This window comes from Anopheles cruzii, chromosome 2 (assembly GCF_943734635.1).
Source record: "Anopheles cruzii chromosome 2, idAnoCruzAS_RS32_06, whole genome shotgun sequence".
NCBI classification, from domain to species: domain Eukaryota; kingdom Metazoa; phylum Arthropoda; class Insecta; order Diptera; family Culicidae; genus Anopheles; species Anopheles cruzii.
The window spans coordinates 49,687,004-49,707,390 of NC_069144.1; the positions used below are offsets into that span (position 1 = coordinate 49,687,004).

The 20,387-nt window shown below is 48.6% G+C and overlaps 1 protein-coding gene across 1 annotated transcript; it reads right to left on the reverse strand.

Moving 5' to 3' along the window:
- Positions 1-3,055: 3,055 nt before the first annotated feature.
- Positions 3,056-10,622, reverse strand: LOC128268303 (uncharacterized). The gene is made up of 3 exons (XM_053005354.1): positions 10,324-10,622; positions 3,452-3,951; positions 3,056-3,378 (listed from the first exon to the last, which is right to left on the reverse strand). The coding sequence occupies exons 1-3, from the start codon at positions 10,620-10,622 to the stop codon at positions 3,056-3,058; spliced, it is 1,122 nt and encodes a 373-aa protein (XP_052861314.1).
- Positions 10,623-20,387: the final 9,765 nt, after the last annotated feature.

Here is a 20,387-nt window from a genome sequence, read left to right on the forward strand (position 1 = left end):
GTGTGCCCGACGGTCGCCTCTAATTTAGAAACGGTTTCCATTTTCGGTCGCCGGCAAAAATCGATTCTCGGGCCGAAAAGGTTGTGTGGGACACGTGTCAATCAGGACGAGCGGTGTGTGTGTGTGTTTGGAGAATAATTTATCTTGTTTGCGATGGCCCGCCTTGGGCCTCTAATTTATTGCTCCCGATGTAATATTTGCTGCGAGAAGTCAATTAAAAATAAACTCTATGGCCAAGGCTTTGCAGAAAGATCTTAAAGCCATCGGAGGAAACACTGGCTCACTGGTAATGAAACGGCACACCTCCTACATGCTATGCAATTAAGGATAATGAAGTAATATGGGCATACATTAAAGAAACCACCGTGACTCCTAATGGATGGGCTGCATTTTGTCCGCATAGTCAGCAGAAGCTGGGCCACTTCGTTCCGGTTTGATCGTTTTAATGAAGTTTCACAGAAAGTTTTAATTACTCTACCGTTTTGGAACGGCAAAACCCTGGCACGAGACTTGCCGGGCCGCAGACGTTATTGAATTCGACCCTTTTCGAGACCCCGCGAAACGGCCAGACCAGTGTCTTCGCCTTTGACACACCATTTATCATCGGCAAAGTGTTGAAATGTGGATCAACACATTCCGGTGTGCTGGGACCCGTGCCGTGCCGAAGAACACCGATTGTCACGCCATGGACCCGCCAAAGGGCCAAAGGTGCTTCGTTTGGCATCCGAGACCTTCATCATGGTTAACGCCCTGGTCGGGGTCCGTTCCGTCGGTTTCGGACGCCGGTTCTGGTTCTTGGTGTGGTGCCGACAATTTCTTGGCGGCAAAAGGCAAACGACCCCATGTCGACACCGGTTCTGGGTGTTCTCGGTCCAGAACCAGAGGAGAAAATATTAATTACCTCCCAAAATTCAAAATTACTTTCCATTTGCTGCAGAGCGCTTTCGCAGACGTTCTGCTGGTGGTCCTGAAGTTCACAGGTACGCAATGACCGGGCGTTTTCCAGGTGGAGGCGCACAGTGGAAGGTGCGAAAATCTTCCGAAAACCTCGGTTTCCATCTGCTTCGGTGCGCGAGAGCGAACCATTGCGAGCGAATTTTGATTTCATTACAACCCCCGTCGTCGGTGCTTACGATGAATTTATGTTAATTACACGAATAATTAATGACACCTTGATTCGAGGGTACGCCAACAGCGCCCGGCCAGGCGTTCATTGCGATTTTCTTCACGAAGCGGTCACGATTAGCTTTGAGTTGGGAAAGGAAAATAAAACCGCCCGAAAAGAAGAACGTAAGGCCAATGCGACAGCAACCTTCTGCAAGGGCGACAGATTGGCATGCCAAAAATACCATGCTTGCGGAGAATCCGAATAAATCAGTGACGTTTGTTTTGTTGTTCGCCATCCTCGACTCGCTCGGCGGTGCGTGACGTATGACGAAGTTTTGACGTTATTGCGTTTGACGTTCGGTTCTGCCGAACGGGATTGGCGAAATACCGCTAGTAGGCGACCCTAGGTGGCTCTGAGAAAGCGAACATTGGGTTCTTTTGGGTCTCTGGGATTGGGATCATAAATCTAACCACTAAACTTCATCCGCCCAATTTCGTTGTCGTCCTGCAGAAGCGATAGTTCGTTGCCGTTTGATTAATTGATAGGCTTATAAGTCTAGGTTACGGGTATGTACCGCTCTCTCTCTCACACAATCTACAAACTCGCGCTCTCACTCTGTAACTCGTGCACTCAGATATACGTGAAAAAATGTACACTTTGCCAATCAACCTGCGGGCTTGCCATGGCGTTTACTAACTGTACTGGTTTTGTTTGATTTAACTATTTCTCTCTCTCTTTGTCTCTTCCTCTCTCTCTCTTTCTGTGGCTTCTTCTTTTTCTCTCTTCTGCTTCCGTTCTGGGTTTGTTTGGGATTCAAAACGGTGTCCAATCTTTTTCTCGTAATTGTAATGCACGTTGGAAGCGTAAATGCGCAAGCATTTTATGTAATTCGCACGGCAGCACAGGGTGGTGCCATCGGTGAGAGAAGATCGACCGATAAGAGGATCTGCCGTTCACCACCCCCCGGGTAGCGTCACCTAAGGGCTAACATCTCTAGACGTTGTCGGTAAGCATAGGAAAAGCGGTCACATCCATTTGAAAGACTACACAGGAAAACACTTCTAGTAGCTGGCGTAGCTGTACCCGCACCCTGTGCCAGTTGCGATAACATCGATAAGCTCTGTTTTTGACCTAACTTTGTGTGCTCCAAATTTCTGTACACTGGCGGGAACCGCGAACGGTGAACTTTAATGCAATTTGCTCTCCTATCAGATGTGAGATCTCCTCTCGTCGCCAATTTGGCGTCGGCTAGAAAATGGCCGCTGTCATTCCTTTTTTGGTTAAATCTGTCCTTCATAGACCGTAAAAAAAGACTTGCAGACTTTTACGTTGTCACGTAAGATTCAAACGAATGTTTGTATATTGATTTCCCAAAATTGAATCAAATACGCAAAATGGCTTATAAAATCACTTAACCGGTAGACGGCGCTCTTCTATTACCGATAGATTCAATTGTTGTCTTTTGCACGAACACGAAGATCCCGCCTAAGGTATGCAAAATCTGGTGTTTATAACGGCCGATTATCTCTCTCTCACTCTGTCTCTCTGTCTCTCTGGGGATCAGGGTCCATGGCGGAACAGCGGAAGGGGCGGGCCATGAGCAGGAAGTGCTCTTTAGAACCTAATCGCGTTACTGGAAGTTGCTGATAGAGTTTTGTCGTGTTGTTGCTGGAAGAGAAGCGACTATCCCATCGCCATTTTTCCGGTTCGTCGTCGGTGGCTCACCGGAGAGAAGCAAGGACTCTGGGCTTCGGGAACGGTGGTCGAACAGACCGGACCGATACCGTGCTCATGTGGCGCTCCTCTACAGGCCCCACACCAGCCCCACCGGCAGCAGCAGGAGCCAGCTAGCCCCGCCAGCGCCACCGACTTCATCCACTCGGCTAGTCTTTTGCTCCGAAGGAAGTGCGTTATCTGTTACATTATGGAACACCGTTTCTTATTTACTCAGTGGGAAGCGCTCATGTTCTCCAGGTCCTTGGTGGACGGCGGACGTGACAGGTTTCCCTGGGCCTGCTCCTCGTTGGCGACAATCACTGGCAGCACGTTCTGCTGGAACTCGCCCATCACGTTGCCGGACGGGTAGTAGTACGCCACCACGAACAGCTTGCCGGTCTTGGAGATCGACTTGCTGACACCGAAGTAGCGGCTAGCTCGCCACACCATCTGCGAGAAGTGGCCCGTGTTCACGTTGGTGTGCAGTAGGTGGGACTCTTTAAAGTAGTCGTACCGCCGGTTCGTGCTGTACCAGTACGTGGCCACCTCCTGACCTGTTTCATCGAACGGAACGGGATTGGAAGTCGAGACCTTTGTTTCTGGGGGGGGGGGACCCCGGATACTTACCGGACAGATCGGTGAGCAAGCTGTTGGCCGGGCAACAGAAGATGTTCTGGCCGTAGTTGGTGCCGCTCTGATAGTACAGCTCGTTCGTGCTCGCCAGATGGTTGGCCCACAGTTTGGCCAACTCGCACAGCTCGGCGGAAACGGTCAACGCCGGCGCTCCGTGCCGCATCCGGTACTCGTTGTGCCAGCACAGGCACTCGAAGATGAACTCCTTGTCCATGACGATCTTCACCTTTGGCGAGTCCTCGACACCTCCGGCTGCGCCCTGATCACTGCTGCCCCCGGCCTTGGACCGGTCGTTCTTGCGCTGCTCGGTTGGCGTCGATTTCGGCAGCAACGGGCGATTGTCGAGGGCGTCCTGCGTTTGGCCCGTGTCGTTGATGCTGATGTCGTCCAGGTTGCCCGCGGCCGTGCTGCCCGGCGGTGGTTTGCGGACGTTTTTGTTCAGATCGCACGCTGCTACCCGTTTCCGCAGGTTTGCCATTACCATCGCTTCCTCCCTGCGAAATGAGGATGGAAAAATAAGTTGAATAAATAGTTGAATCGGTGTGGAGTTTATAAGTAGATAATTTAGTTATTTTTTTTTACATGTTGGTATTTAAATACAATCGGCGTGAGGATATCGGTCGGTCGGATATCAATCATATCGGGGACGGTCGGATATCAATCATAGTTATGACTTTTTAATGGACAGTCATCTGCAAATATCGAAATGCGGTTAAACATTTCATCACTCATGCGTGTAAATATATAAAGACTTGTTGATTAGTTAATTTCTTCATCCAAATTCGTATTGACATTGTCTTCTAAAGTTAACGTCCTAGGCTTCCTAACAAGTTATACCTACAGTATTTTACAAAAGATCAGGCGTTCTAGGTTCTTGGCCTTTCAATTAGCAAAAACTGACAAGTGAAATTAGTTGGATACTTTAACATAAATGGAAATAAACTAAATTTTATTTTTGATGCTTAGTTTAGCCAGACCATCGCGCCAGACTATATAGCCTAGGAAAAATTGCCTAAGAATTTGAGTTGCTGACGTAACTCCTGGCCTGATCACCTCAACAAATGTGAGACATTATTAAATTCCCAAGTTGGACATGTAAATTAATTGCAGCCTATTTTTCACTGGGCCAAACTGGGCCTAACGTAGTCTCGATTCAAGCGGTTGCAACAGTCCCTTGCTGGCAATGGTCCAAGGTTATTCGGGATACCTACTTTAGAACTAAAATTTGCATGGGCATCACCGAACGCTAGTTTGTTTTCTTTTTTTTAAAAGATCCTCAGATTGAAGCATAGTTGTCGTCGGGCGAAGCAAAGCAGAGAACGGATTTTCATGCTCAAACTGAACTGAGAAGGTGTTCGAGACCGACCCGTAGGCCGTTTGTAACTATCGCCTCCTATCGGACATAGGGTACCATTTCACCGAGAGTGCCTTATCGGTCCGAAAGCTTAACGTTACGAGAAAATTTATGGATCCGATTAAATCATCGCCAGCCTCCTCTGGGGAATAAAGTATGAGCCTTGCCACTGCCAACGGATGCTAGACATGCTGGCCCATGCTAGGAGGCCGAAAATATCCTTGAGAGTTCAAAGCGGCCCTCGTTTGTAGCCGTTGGAAGTGGAGAAGATTGATATCACAGACAAACTGACGCTCTCGACGACAGGTGATAGGAGATATGGCCCTGTGGCCGATGGGTCGTCGGGACGCAAGATCAAATATTGATTTCAGCCGTCCGCCCTCATCTACTATGCACATTTGTTCACGGTAGGTCGTAAAGTAAGCATGAATTCGTCCACTGCCGCTGTGCGCTGACCGCAAAAGGAGAGCCTCCTAATCCTTCCAGAAGGCTAACGGACTGCGTGCGTGACTGATTGCCGTGCCAACATCACGCAGTGCTCGGGACCGGGCGTGGTGCGACAAGTACGGCGGCGGCGCATACGATTGCCATCACTCGACTCTTCGAAATTAAAAAGAAAAAATCCCAAACGCTAAGCCGTTCTTATCTGTTTGATTTATGACTTATTTTCGACATCACGGTTCGGAGCCGTCGGACTTTCACGCTCACCGTGAAATTACTAACGGTTTCGGGCCGTGGCCGTGAATCGTACCCCCCCGAAGGTAGGTGCGGTATACGGCAAAAATTCGTGGTATGATCATTAACATAAATTACTTTCAGATTAGGAAGGTTGTTACCTCTCATCCCATACGGGGGTACGCCAGCGCTGCACGAAACGAATCACGGCCGCACAATTTGAGGGACAAAATTAACAAAAATTGCCCAATCGAGATTTTTGTTGCAGAAGTGACATTATCGCTGGTGAATGTAAATAAGCAGAGCTGCTCAAGTTCCCCTGCAATTCATATCTATGCCATACAGCTTCTGTGGGTTTTATGTAATTCATTTTTAATCTATTCCCTGCCATTATCTGCGAACTTTATCCAGTTACGATAATGAGGATGCACAGTGGCGCCCCTTTCTTTCTCTTTCCAACAACTGTTAATAGTCCAAGTTCCCTCTCTTGGATGGCCAGCAACATTTCTCCGTGACGTAACAGTATACGGTCGGCATTTTATTTAGCTCAAATTGCTCCTAAGTTTCTCTTAAGTCTTCCCCGGGAGGCTTTCGCCCGAGAGGACAGTAAATGGGATTGCTCCGGCATCAATCGTACCATTAAGCCCGCTATTAATTTCCTCTTGCTTTCCGTTTTATAATCTTTGCTCACCGAAAACAACACCGTTTTGAGGCACAACTTTTGGCCGCTGTTGCTTCGGCTTCCTTGGGCACTACATGCGGGTCACGGTCGTTGCGCTGACCGACGGCGATGACCAACGATCCATTAGCTTCCCAGTGGGGCTACCTCATTCAGTCATTCTTAAGCCGGACGAATGATTACCGATGGAGTCCTGGGGAGTCCTCAGAGTCCTCGGAGTCCGTCTCGTATCTTCCGTTTTGCGACACCCAGTGCTGGGAAAACCAAACGTGAGCAGCTCCGTTCGGAGCGAGGATTGTAATAGGTCTCCACGTTGGCAACAGGGCGCAATGGGGCTCTATTGAGCAGTTCATCAAACTAAAATATCCTTGGCTTATACCGTTGGTCCCTCGTAGGTGGGAAAACGAATGTATGGCCATCAGTGGCCGGCGCACGAATTAGCTATCGGTCGTCCATCGTAATTGTTGGAGGAATCATGGTGCTACCCTGTTTTTGCGTTGCAATTACTGCAGTTTATCATAACAGTTATTCATGTGCTAGCGTTCCGATGACAACTCAACTCTTAAAATGGTTCAAGACTATTTGTAAATAAGAAGATAGGTCCTGGTCTATGAGCATATTTTTAATCTAACGATTGGACGAAAGGTAACCTATATTTTTAATCGTATATCTTCACCAAATATTGCTTTACAACCCGACGTAAAACCCAAACGACCCGATATATGAAAGCTAAAACAAAAAAAAAACCTCACGCATTCACTAAGTGGCACCATAAACAATGAACGAACCGAAGTGTCCGGAGCGAAAGTTTTGCGCCAAAGTTTTCCCATATTTTGCCCGATGGTACAACCCGCTTCATTCAGACTGGCCAATCCAATCGCGGCATCCCGACTAACCCACTGCGCGGGTCTAACCTTGAATGTTTTTTGCCCCGTCCCCAAGCAAAATGGATGGCACAGAAAAAGAAAACTTCAATTCATTTGGCTAAAACTTTTCTCAACCCGAAATGGCATTTCTTTCTTTTCCCACCGGCCCCGAACCGACGTGAAACGGGATAGCCTTCCGGAATACGGGGGAAAAAAATAACAACAACCTCCAGTTTCCCTTCAGCGAAAGGGGGCCATAAAATATCTTTTCTCGTGTCAAACGCGCCCCGTATCCTGCCACGGCTTAACCCGTATCGGTTGGCATTTGTGGAAAAATCGTTGTTTTTTGCGCCGATCCCGGCATAACTTTTAAACGGTGTTGATTTTAACATTGTTCTAGGAGATAAAACCTGCAGACTCGTTCGGAAATAGGATACCGATGCTAGGCACTCGATGCTGCCGATGAAGTATGCGGTGGCCAATGCGGCGCCTAGAGTTTGGTCATCGTTGCGGCCCTGCGGTTGCCGGAGAAGTTTCTGGAGAACGCCATTCAGTGATGCGGAACGCGCATTATAGTGGCACGTGAGAGGTTCTATATTTTTCATCAAATAACTTCAAGGCGCAGAGCGAAACAAATTGTTGAAGGGAGATTTTTTTTTCTTCGAGAATAGCCACACTTTGAAACCGTCTCTTTACGAACCATTAGGCTGAGGCTTCCAGTTCCGGTTCTGGTTGTAAATGTACACGCAAGGAAGCGTGTTGAATTTAATGCCTTGCCTGTGGTGGTGCAAGGTCGTTTTTAACCGAAAGTTTTATGTTGCGCTGTAGGTGTAGGCGACCTGTTGCCTCCACTGGCTATCAGCGCGGTGGACATAAAAGTAAAATTACTGCCCTGCCCGTGCCTCGCTGAGCGCAGACACTGGGCCATTAATCATCCGACGAGCACAACTTTAAGGCCTGCTTACTGTTTATGAGGTCATAATAATGGCATTAGTGCACATTCAATGGTGGATTACATTAGTTTGGAAACCGTATGGTAAGTGGTTATTGTTTATGAGTCGCACTTATGAGTGTTTTGAGTTTTATAGCAATTGTAAAAGGATACAATTTCAAAGAATCTCAACAACGACCACTGAGCTGTGAGGGCGCTTGGGCCTCTATAAACATGAAAGAAATATCGGTTCGTTACCGCATGAAAGACCCATTCTCCATTCCAATGTGAATCAATCAGAGAATTGGAAGCGTTTCTTCCGGCAAAAGTATTGTTGCTTCGTTTCGCTTATCTTCGCCATTAAATTTTCGCTTCCAAACCCTTCTCCTTATCCATTCTTTGCGATACAGTCGTTTCCGTTTCGGAGAGGAGCGTGGCCAACATAACATGCGCCTTACTGAATATTTATCAGCCAATCACCAGGAGACGAAGAATTCCTGCTATTCGTCCTTCCAGCTTCGGTTCCGTTTCTTCAACTTGCCCTGGTACAATATCAGATTGATATCTAACACAATTCCAACCGACGGGTCCCGTGTGAGCGTGTGCTTGGTAGCCGCCTCGGCTGACTTCTGAATCCTGCTGGCGTTTCCTTCTGTGGCGGTGGCACAGCTCACGATAAAGATTGGGGCAAATCGGGGAACGAGAAATTAGGTCACGAGGGGGAAACCTGGAACACCGAGAACGCGTGTTGTGGTGTGCTGTGTGCAATGTAATGAAGAAAGTAACATTTCAACGACGAACAAAGGTCTTGTCTGTGCTTTAACGGCAGGAACACGGGAAAAGGCACAGAGCGAACGTTCGACCAATTTATGGTCGTGTCCTGTTCATAAAATGCACCAACTGCAAAACGCTGCCCGGTCCGTAGCGGCGGTGCTCGTTTGAAGAACACTCTCCTTGGCTCGTCCCGAGAGCCACCATATTGGTTGGAAGTTTCATTTCATGGCATCGCACACCGTGACCTGGATAAGGGTGAACTTCTCGACACCACGGCAAGCACCCGACGGGGCGCGCAGATCGGCGTCGGATAGCTCCTGATGCGCGCGAAAGCAGAAATTGTCACACCGTCTTCTAGGGAACGCGGAACTTTGCACGAAACTCGTAAACAGTTTTATACAGAAAAAAAAACCGTCGTTATTTACATTTTATACCTCGGACCGGCGTTCCGACCGGAGGGTGTTGGGCGAATTAGTGCACCCTATGTCAACATGGGCGATGTACTAGTTTGCCCTGTCGCTGCTTTTACGAGGTGTCTCCCGGCTCAGCTTAACACCGGCGGAAACCGCGGCATGTCTCGGTCTTGTTGGAAGCAGCAAGTTGTAGATTTCGCTGTCGGTTCGCTATGGGACGCAGCAGCACGTTCGGTGCGCGCAACAGCACCTTCAGCAAGAATGTTTTTTATTGGACGCCATGATGCCCGGTTTCGTTTACTATGTTCCAGTCTTATTCGGCTGCCGCGTACCGCTCGGTACGTGTCCAACGGGTTTGAAGGCACAATTTATCATAAACTATTTTTATGAACGTTTTTATGACTGCCTTATGGACGAATTTTGGAACCTTAGTAAGTATAAAGAAGAACATCTTTAAGCTACCATTATGAAGTACCCTTTGTAAGGTACCTCAAGAGTGCTACATGATCCATTCAGAAGTATTGGTTTAGGTCCTCAGCATGTTATCAAATTTAACCTTTAATTATGCTTCAAAACAGCTAAGTTAAAAAGTTGGGTGGGTAATTCACAACCCCGTTTATTGCTCTCAATTGGGATGTTAAAGCTAACACGGATCGTGGTGCAACTGCGAAGCACAACCTTGGCCCCAACAAGACATCGTTTTATACATATAAAAAAATCATCCGAAAGAGAAATACAACAGCCATTATAAAAACTAATTCATTATGCTATTTACGATTGCCAGGTGCATATTGGGACAGGATTATTATCACAATACTATCGAAAAAACTTCACAGGATGTCTCTGACTATTGGTTAAAGTTGTTTTGCAAAAACTTTAATTCAAACACCTAATCTGATATGCAAATATTTTAATCACCACTTTGAGCTTCGGATCGATCGAATACAAACTAAAATGTATTGAAGCATCTGCTCATTCCATGCCAAAGGCGGACAAGTCGCACGGGAATTGTAAGTAACGCTTAATGGAAGTGTCACAGCCGGAAGATACCCAAGATGGCTCGAGGCTCGAGGTAATCGAAGCTCAATTGCTGTTTTGCATGTAATTATTGGTCGCCGAGAGATGGGTCAATTCCCGCACCCGTAACCGGACCGGAACACAAGCGAGCCCTTACCTTCGACGGCTCGGCGCAGGACGGACGGTGCTTCCGGGCAGGGTTTCGATGGGCGTGATGCTGAACTCGGGATTGCTGAACTGGATCTTCTTCGAGGGCATTTTCACGCTGTTGTTGTTGCTGCCACCGCACCCGGAGCTCATGATGCCCGGAATTCCATTTCCGTTCGCGTCGGTGGCACTGGGCGGTCCACTTCCGCCCGCCATCGTCACTCCGCCGGCGCCGCCAACCGCATTGTTAGTTTTGCTGATGGATATCAGCTCCATGTCGTTGTTCGAGAATTTCTTCTGTAAGGCCATGATTAGTTTGCGTGCAATTTTGGCTAAACTAGTCTCCGGTCCGCTTGCTGCTTTCGCCGACAGGCGCGAGACCCACCGCGGACACTAATCGCTTTACCCGAAATACACCGGGACACCAGCACTAAACACACTGTTACAATCCGAACCGATCGACCGCCGCAAAACCAAAACACAACAAAATTTATTTAAATTCACCCCCGGAATGTGGTTGTTGATGTTTACTGACACACCGCACAGTCTGGCCGCCGGGGAGGCAGATTTCCCACAAGAATCACTCACAATGGAGACGCACGGTGGCTGACGATCGTAAAAGCGATTTATTTTTATCACCCGCCACGCACGCGTGTTTTCCGAAGTGTCGAGTGCTGTATATATTTTATTACTTTTCTTTGCGATTCTTTCTCACCGCCGGCTTTTTTAGTGGCGATCACAAGCACTGTCAGGGCCTGCCCGTTTCCTTTCGGGTGTGTTAATTCGTCTCGATCGACGCAATAGAGTAAAAAAGTATTTAAATAAACGGTTACTACTGTTTCGTTTCAATGCTGTTTCGTTACTGGACACGTTTTCAATTGTTGCTGTGCGTAATTGATGGCGTTCTGACCTTTGCTTCCTTCAAAGTCGACCGAAGATCGTCAAACGTGCAGTTCAAACTCACTCTTTCGCGTGTCAACGAGTGTGGGCCGTTTTCTGCAGCGAACCAAACAGATTTATCATTCTATTACTATCACATCCATCAACTCGAGACCCGAGTGTTCGAGTTCACCGTGCCACGGTACAGCCCAGGCCGAGTTTTTCTTGTTCGTTTTGCTCAATTTTTTTATATGCTGCGCATTTCGATTTCGACGCTACGACGAGAAGCTCGTATGCAACAAATGTTGCCAATGCGGCGGGTTTCGGTGCTTTAATTTGTTTCCTTTGTTTTGGTTCGATCGAAACGACTTCGACCGCCGTTTCCGTTGATGCCGTCTGCTTTGAGGGATGCTGTCGCAACGGGCGAACTCACTGGCGGGTTAGTGGAACCGACCGACGGTAACAAGTGGTCCATAAAGTTTGTGTGGAGTAACGCGCAGTGCGGCGTGGTTAATCCACCGCATTATGAGCTTTGTTCGAGAGATTCACACGACTGCCCGCTGTACTGTACACATCGAACGAACGAATGAAAATGGTAGCGTGAAGGAAATGTTATTACGAAATCAGACGCCCGACGAGACGGGTCTTTATGTGTTCGACTCGCCCTCGCGTACACGCGCGTTTGGTAGCACCAGATAACAGATCCACTTCCTTTGGCAGTGACAGCATCACTGAGCGCACTGAACGGAACCGAACCGACGGATGGTGACGCTGTGTCTCTCGGCTCGACTGTTTTGGGACCAACATTTCTTCGGCCGACACAACATAGGATTGGATGCTTCACGCGCGCGAGAACAAACACATGTTTCGGTTTCGGTCGATCAGCGCGATTTTCCTACACCAGTACCACCTTTTTCCCAGGTTTTCTTTGCACTGTGGAGCAGGATGTTTTATTGCACGGACCTGGTGTTCACCTGGTATCGATTGGGAACGCTGCACCTTGCGCGTCCCTACGCGTGAGTTTTAGGACACGAAAAAGGAGGCAACAACGATGCACATCTTTCACACACACTCACCAGCGTGGGGCGGCCAACGAAGATTGTACCAGCTTCGTGACCTACCCTGGGCCGATTAAAAGTAAATAAAAAAACGCGGAGCGACTTCCTTCGCAACGTTGGTGATGAGCTTTTGCGTTGCTGTTTTGGACCGAACCGCTGGAGCATCAGCTCTGAGCAGCTCCTGGTGAAGCTGCGGCTGTAGGCCCCGTAGAACGAGCTGCACGTGCTGTGTGTGTCCTGCCGCGCTGAAATCCCGAGCACAACTCAGCCCCACGGCACGCCAACCAGCAGCCTGCACCGGGGACACTTACGGGCCCTTCCAGTGAGCAGCAGAAGGATCAGTGAATCCTGTTCCATGAGCGGACCACCCGGGCACTCAGCAGCTAGGAATAAGGCTTCACTTCGGCCGTCGACTCGCACGGCGCATGTACAAACAAAGCCCTCTCCACTGGAAGGACCTTCCAGCATCGGGTGGACGGGTGGTCGGGTGCTTGAATGGTTCCTGTTTCTTGGTGACTCCCTCCCCCGAGTGGATGCGTACGAAAAGGTAGAATAATCACCCACACACACCCGCCACCCGCACGTGCAGAAGAAGGGTGGCACACGGCGAAAAGGACGAAGGACGCTGCTGTTGTGTAAGCCGGATTTTCATTCACTTCGTGGCTGTGGTGGAGCGAAGCTACTACACCGACGACGGCACGACCGGCTATGGTACGTTTGCAGCCTCAAAGGTTGAAGGGCACGTCGCACACTGGGCCGCCGCGATCGTAAAGAGTGTCCGCTTTGGTTTTGTCCTTTTTCTCTGCCATATTTTCCCCACCAATATGCTCGCTTCAGCTGCTTTGTGAGCGATTTTATTGCTTCGGGGTCGCTTTGTGTTCACGTTGGCCCCCGGCGGCAAACTGTTTGAAAGGCTCCCGGTTTGACTCGCCGTTCGCCAGCCACGAAGCTTTTCATAGCCACACAAACACACCCTGCGAACAGCGTTGCACAAAATGCACTATTTGTGGACATTTTTTTCCCCGATTTGCAGTACTTTTGTGTAGCATTTCAAACCGAATCGTCGATTGGCGTGCCGTCGTCGGAACGGCGCATCGACCGGCCGGGCTGTTCCGGCGGCGCTCGAGGACTTCCTTTTCAGTGGTGGAAATGTTTCCGGATCCGTTTCACACACGCTTTGTCACCTCCGCACGTGCGCCGCGCTGTGAGATGAACGCCGTGCGCTGTTTCATTGGACCGCTCGCCCGTGAAGGCCTATTCAGTGGAGGATAATTGACACTTTTCTATTTTCCGTTTTTCAACCAGACCGTGAATCGTCTGGTTACAAAAGGTAAAAGATTTCAAATGTGCTGTTCTGAATATAGAGTCGATTCTCTTGGCCCGTTCCGGGGTTTTGCTAGCCATTGCATAACTATAGGCGTGCGGGCGACCGGCGTTTGAAATTGTGTACGGCCAATTGCCTACATTTAGGGGCATACGTGCGGCACAGCCATTTATGCATGGTTTACCTTTTGATTTTTAAAGACATTTTCCACCAAATTGAATGGAACGACCTAATCACTTAATCAATTCATAAGTTCTTTGCACGTCAATTAACATATTAAAATCGCTCTACTTGTCACTAAACTCAACATGGTGCGAACATCGCCTTAGGTTCGTTAAGCCCGCAGATAATCCTCAATTTTGGTCAATTAACAAGCTATCAATCGTACAGTAGGCTCTGCGGGCATGGTGAATGGGCTGACAGTACGTTGCAGTCAAAATAGAATGTCAAACGAGAGCCAGTCGCCGCGTTGATTGACATTTGATAGACGTGGGAAATGGCCGATCTCAATGATCTCCTTTAACGGTGCTTTCGTCGGATGTCGTCCACCCGTCCACTTGCATTCTATTCGTTCGCCTCTCGGCGTGTTGTTTCTTGCCAATTCGTCTTAAGCGGCAAGTGATACTTCCCAATGATAATCGATTCATGTATTCTTCTTCTCGAGAGGCTGCGAGCATTCTGCCCGGGACGACCTGTTTCCTGTGTGTTGCGTAAAACACAACCGACTCCCGGTCTTGTGTCTCTGTGGACCTGCTTCCTTTCGTATCTAAGCCTGCGGCCGCTCTCGTTCAACTCTTGCCGGCCTGTCATATGCCGTGAACGTGTGACAAGACTCTCGCCGCTCGTTAGGGCCGTTCAGTGACATGTTGAAGTTTGACCATGTTACGCTTGCGGAGCACGGCACGGTGAACGGATATTTATATGTTTACCTACCACGGACTAGCATGTTTACCAGTTTTTCTCTCACTCTCCACCTTCTGACACGTTCTGCGACCAAAGAGGCCGGCCATTCTGGAAAGACTAGGCCACTTTGCTGCAGTTCTCTGTCGTCGACTGCTTCCTTGTGCGATGAACAATAGGCACGCTCGCTCGGTGACTAATTGCAAACATCGTAAAAACAGTGTATCTTCATCACGCTCCAGGGCCTGAACTGGAACGTTGAAACACTGAGCCTCACCGAGTGGTCCACCAGTGGGCCGGGTTGCCGGGTTATTTTCTTTCACGTTGTTGATTTTAATTTGCCTTTGCCCCGCCCGATGGTGTGAACTTTTATGATCGACTCGCTCCTTACGTATTCTGGTCGTGTCGTGCGAATGGCGTCGTCTTCGAAGCAGTCGCAAAAATTGGCACAACGGTCCGAAGATAAACAACGTACGGAGAGGTTCACTGTTCGCGCTCCGTTGGCACAATGTTTCAACCCCACCGCCCGAGTGCGCGAATCAATATTTTCCCCATCGAACTCCGCTACTTCCGCAAGCCATCGCCCGGACGAAGGTCGGTACTCCATTTTAATGTGTCACCGAAGGACCTTTCTCCGCCCGATTTCACCGGCCAATTCGGATCCTGCAAAACTTGGGGGCCGATGGAAATGAAAAAATATTAAACCTCCTTTTTGTCTCCAATTTGGTTGCTATCGACCATCGTTTTATTACGTGCCGCCAGTAAAATTGACCGTAAATCATTCGCGGCCCTTTCGAGCGTCTCGGGAAAAGGTTAGAAAAGTTTCAACACTTTTTTCGGCCACCATCGACCGAGAAAATCAATATCGCGTTCCGCACATTCCATTAACGACGCCTTTTCTGCGGAGATTGATCGCCAAAGTTGATTAATCTAAGATGTTTTGGGTAATTTATTTGTTCAAGCTTCTGGCTTTTCGCTCGAGAAGCGTTCGTCTCCCGCTAAGCCCACGCTCGAACTTCGAACGGAACAAGACACTTCTGAGAAACCGCGGCCATAAAACGACCGCCTACGTGCGAAGGAAGAAACACATGTCCCCCACCGGCCCAGCACAGGATCGGGCCAATGAGTGAAAGCGAACTGCACACGGTAAAGCAGCAACCAGCAGGACTAACTGTGCCCACAGTTGGTGTGCCAATGAGTAGAGGAAAAAGCGACAACGAAACTACCACACGACGGAACCGGAAGGAAAGTCATAAATTTAATAGACACGGAACATCGCCTCGACTTGGCTTGGCCGCCGCCCGTTCCTGAAGTTTCCTTTCTGGATTAGTTTCCTTTTCGGGGGTGTAATGGAGCAGCCATTCCGTTCTCACTCTTACCGAACCGCATCATTTGGCGGCTCCTGTCACCCGGCGAGTCCTCTTACGAAACCCGAGTGAGCCAATGGAATGGAACTGCTGGTGATTACGGAAGCGTTTGGGAGGGACAAGCAACTACGCGGGGATCGATCGCTGAACAGCTCAATAGCTGGCTTGGGGCTAGCCAGAAAATTGGCGGCATCGTGTTCCACCCGAAACTGGTGCTGGAAATCGATGCTTTAATGATGTTCTCGACCATTTGCTCCCGACATTGACCCGCTGGAGGGGTCGATTAAGGGAACAAGCGTCGCGGAGCTAACTTTTAAAGGAGATATCCCCGATTCACCTTGATACAAGTAAACGTTTTACGCTTTGTTGGATGCAACCCAAAAACAACCCATCCGCACAGCATTGTGCCATCGTTCAAAAGTAATCGCGAGCATCGCAAAACCATTTGTGAAATGCTTCTTCAACGGCACCAAAAGAAGTCGGTCCTGCATCGGATCGTCGCTGGCGATGAAAAATGGATTTATATCGGGAACTCTGTGCGCCAGAAAATATGGCTTTTACCTGGCCCATCCTCTGCCATGCCGAATCAGACCCGGGGCTGTCAGATTATACCCTTTTTGCTTCAATTTGCGATTCACCCAAATAAATAAAATTTTCGAAAAATGGGATTCGATGCCATGGAAAATGGTTTTATTGGAACGAAATCTAACATTTTGTCTGACGGATGGGCGAAATGTTTTCCTTAAAAATATGGGTGAAGTCGTGTAAATGTTGTCTAAATAAAAAAAAAAACGCTCGTATAGTAAAAAACAAACTCGCTTGTTCGTATGTTTCATTGTTTCCAATAAGATGATCGAACCTATGCAATGTTTCCTTACTACCACCAAAGGGGTTTCTGCGGCAAAAACTCGTTTAACCACCAGCGACCGTTACCAATCGCTAATGATGGTGCGAACACAGACTGCTTGAAAATGATGGGTTCGGGAAAAATTGATGCGCGTAATTGAAAAGCGTAAACGAGGCGTTTACCGCATTGTCAGCGGCGTGCAGTCCGATACCAGCAAGGGACCGGTTGAAGAACTTCAGCCCCAGCACCTTTGCACCGAGCTGCCGAGTCCTCAGGACCGGCTTCGTTGGCACAACATTGACCGTGAACTTTCTCATGACCACCGGGGCGGTGAGGTGGAATAGTTCAACCCGTAGCAATGCCGGGAACGACGTCCCGCGACCATGCGCTAGGAAAAGCTTTTAAGCCACCGACGGTAAGCTTTGGCGGTGGGGCTCTCGAGCCACGGCATCGGCCACGACAAACCCATGACGTTACATAAATCCACTTTTATGATTGCAATATTTCATACTGACCTGCATTGAATTGAAATTTATTTGCTTCCGCATACACACACGGTAGCTGCTATCGGCAAGCGGCAAGTGGCGAAGAAACATAGTTGTGGCCGAGACGCTGTGGCGAGACTTTGCAGCAAAAGTCCATCCCGGTTCCTACCGGATCGAATTGGAAACAGCGATTACGATTGCGAAGAAACGGGCGCAGTTGCTTCGCAGCGTCTTCTGAGGGTGCGGATTGAAATGTTGGGACGAATAAAAGCGCACAATCCGGGTGGCCCGGGACCGGGACCCCAATCCTGTGGTGGCCCGGGACGAACAGTGGCCCCTATGATCTCGAGCTCCGACTAAAGATAAGGCTGCGTGAAGGGAAGATATGATCCGACGACGTAGATTGATGGTTGGTGGTGACCACTGCATTGGGTATGTTTGCTTAATGGGTTCCTAATGCTAGAACATGGTTTGGATTGTAATGAAGTTCTTTAGCTTCGGTGGTAATTAATAGGCAACGATAGAAAAGAGTATCTGCTTGATGTAAACAGATATCCTGCCGCCTTCTGATCATTCGGTAGCCGGAAAGCCTTCATGGAGGCTATCAACACGCAAAAACTGCGATGGTAACTGCGTGTAAAAAGTAACTGGAGCTAAACAAAAGTATTATTCTTCTAAATTCATTTATGCATATCATCCCGGCGTGTTCAACCGGAAGCTTGGCCTCCAGTGGATCCACAGCATCGTCGGAAGATCGGTTTGGCGAACATGGTGGGGCCAACGCAGGAGGAGATCACATTTACGGGCCGCTGTCTGGTGGGGTCCAGCTAAGTGATATTGTGCGTTCATTGTAGTGTTTCTCCTTAAGGCCCTCGGCTAATAAATCCAAACATTTTCTCTTAAAACCGCGAAAGCCATCGTTAGAATTTTCTTTACTCCCGCTGGAATTGGAAAGAAATTGTCCACTGAAAGAAATGGGGGAAGAAAGTAAGGTAAGACACGAAAGAAAATCAGTTTCCGTCGGAAGCTTCAGGGAAAACGCTACTCCCGCTAATTTTCCGATTTGTTTCAATCGGAAAAATCCGCTCGAAAAATTTGTCAAAACTTCGCCGACCCAGCCCAAAAATTTCGGCTTTCTGGAGCCGTCAAAAAACACTAGCGGAACAGGAGCGAGTGGTAGGTAGCACCTGCGACTTGCAAAACAAATCCGAAAAAATAGGCTATTTTTGAAGGCCGTTATCAAATCCCTGTTACTTCGGCGCACATTCGCACATGTAAAAAAAATGGAACAGTTTAGTTGATCTTACGTCCGAAGACAAGTGTTATCCATAATGGAAACAACTTGTCAGACGGTTGAGCCGCGAAATGGTAGCTGACAATCGGTAGCTACTAATACGATCCCATTACGCTCGATGTGACAACCTCGGCACGGCGCGATGGCGGATTGCAGCTAATTAATTAATGGCACGCGGTCCGCGGACGAGATGCTTGCACTTTGCGAGTGCTGACAGACCGTGAACTTGCCATAGGTGGGTTGGAAGGATGGAAGCATTAGCATGTTGTATACACCGTGGGGCTACCTACCTACACTCTTCAGCCACCAGTCACCGATTGTGGCCACCACCATAATCCTCACCCCGGGCCCCGGATGATAGTTCGATAAATTGCTCACTTATACTGTGTGCCGACAACCTCGCCCGGCCGGCCTGCAACAACCTTGAAGGTTCGGGGCCACGGCTCGTCTGCCGTCGCCGCAGAAGCGTCGATCGGCTCAAGGACCCCGCGTCTGGGCAAACGGAGCGTGTGGCAGAACGCGAACGCAGCACGCCAACCAGCAGAACAAACAGCTTCAGGTGCGAGATCCAGACGAACCCAACAGTATGCGCCACGGCAAAGGACAAGAAACTAATAACAACCCATAAAAATGGATTTTATTCAGCAAGCACTTCATTACAGCCCAGTGGTGATGCCGGTGTCCCGGCCTCAGCCTCTGAAGCGCTCTCATGGGCGGAACGATAAGATCCCGAAGGAATTTGAACGCATCGCAAGGCGTGAGCATCGAATCGCGCCACAATTCACGCACAGGGAGCACCAGCACCATGGCGAACCGTGGTTGAAAGGCGAAGCAAACGCAAAGGCGAAATTACCTAAGCAGTTTGTTCTGGTCCAAGGAACGGACACGAGGATCCGCCGGCTCTGGCGAAGAAGGCAGGCATGACTTGATCTTAAAATATCACTTGCCAAGCCTGTTTTCGTTCGATCGCCAGCAACAGATAACCTTTCTTGCGCAACTTTTGGCACGGGAACGATCGAAATATCGAGCAGCGGCCGAATGTGATCATTGGCTGATTGGGTTTTGACGCCATTTTGGCCAATGATTAGTAGATGGACCTCTGGTTAATGGTATCACACAATGATGTCTATAATAGTTAACATTTCGTCAATCGTTCGTTGGAATAGTTCGGTTTTTTGTAACCAATTAAAATTTAAAATTAATTGATCAAATAAAGGTTATTTTGAGATACACAGACGCAAAGGTCTTGATGGTTTTTTCTTGAACGTGTACACTCATGGTGCTGCAAAATTTGGCCAACTAACCTGTTACGAAACGTTTCCAGACTTGTTGCCACTGAAAGCTTACGAACAGAGAACTTATTTCAATTCGGTTTACAACAGTTTTTTACTTTTCCAGCTATCATTTTATGGTTTATCTGAATTCTCTGCTTCCTTTTTAAAGAACTCCGGGGGGAAAAATACAAAATGCTGCGCCAAAATGACTTCAACTCAATCGAAGCGGTCTGACACGTTGATTGACGTGCCGCTGCGTTCCGCCGTGACTCATTAGGCGGTGAATTACCCGTCCAAAAGTGACACCCTGCGGCCATGCGGTAGCCGATTTCATCACTCATCAGCAGTAAAAATCGAACACGGAGCGCAACCGACCGACCGAAGGAAGACAAACGGCGATGGTGTTCCGTGGCGCACCAGTCAAGTTGAATATTCATGAGCAGTTCCGATGATGCGCGGCAAATCTGTTTTTGGTTCTGGTTTTCGGGAAGACCGCGAAGAACGCAAAACGCCGTGGCGGCTTTCGGGGACATTTATTTGCTCAACTATCCGAAGAATGATTGGTTCGATCTACCGTTCAAAGTGCTGCTCTGTATTTTTTTAATATTTTCACACCAAAATATTTTAAACCGAGGCATGTCGATAA

Excerpts from the sequence above, each read along its gene's own strand:
- LOC128268303 (XM_053005354.1), bottom strand. The coding sequence starts at position 10,622 with ATGGCCTTACAGAAGAAATTCTCGAACAACGACATGGAGCTGATATCC. Across the intron at positions 3,952-10,323 it reads CCTGCGCCGAGCCGTCGAAG|GGAGGAAGCGATGGTAATGG; the intron begins GTAAGGGCTCGC and ends CTCATTTCGCAG. Across the intron at positions 3,379-3,451 it reads CTTGCTCACCGATCTGTCCG|GTCAGGAGGTGGCCACGTAC; the intron begins GTAAGTATCCGG and ends TCGATGAAACAG.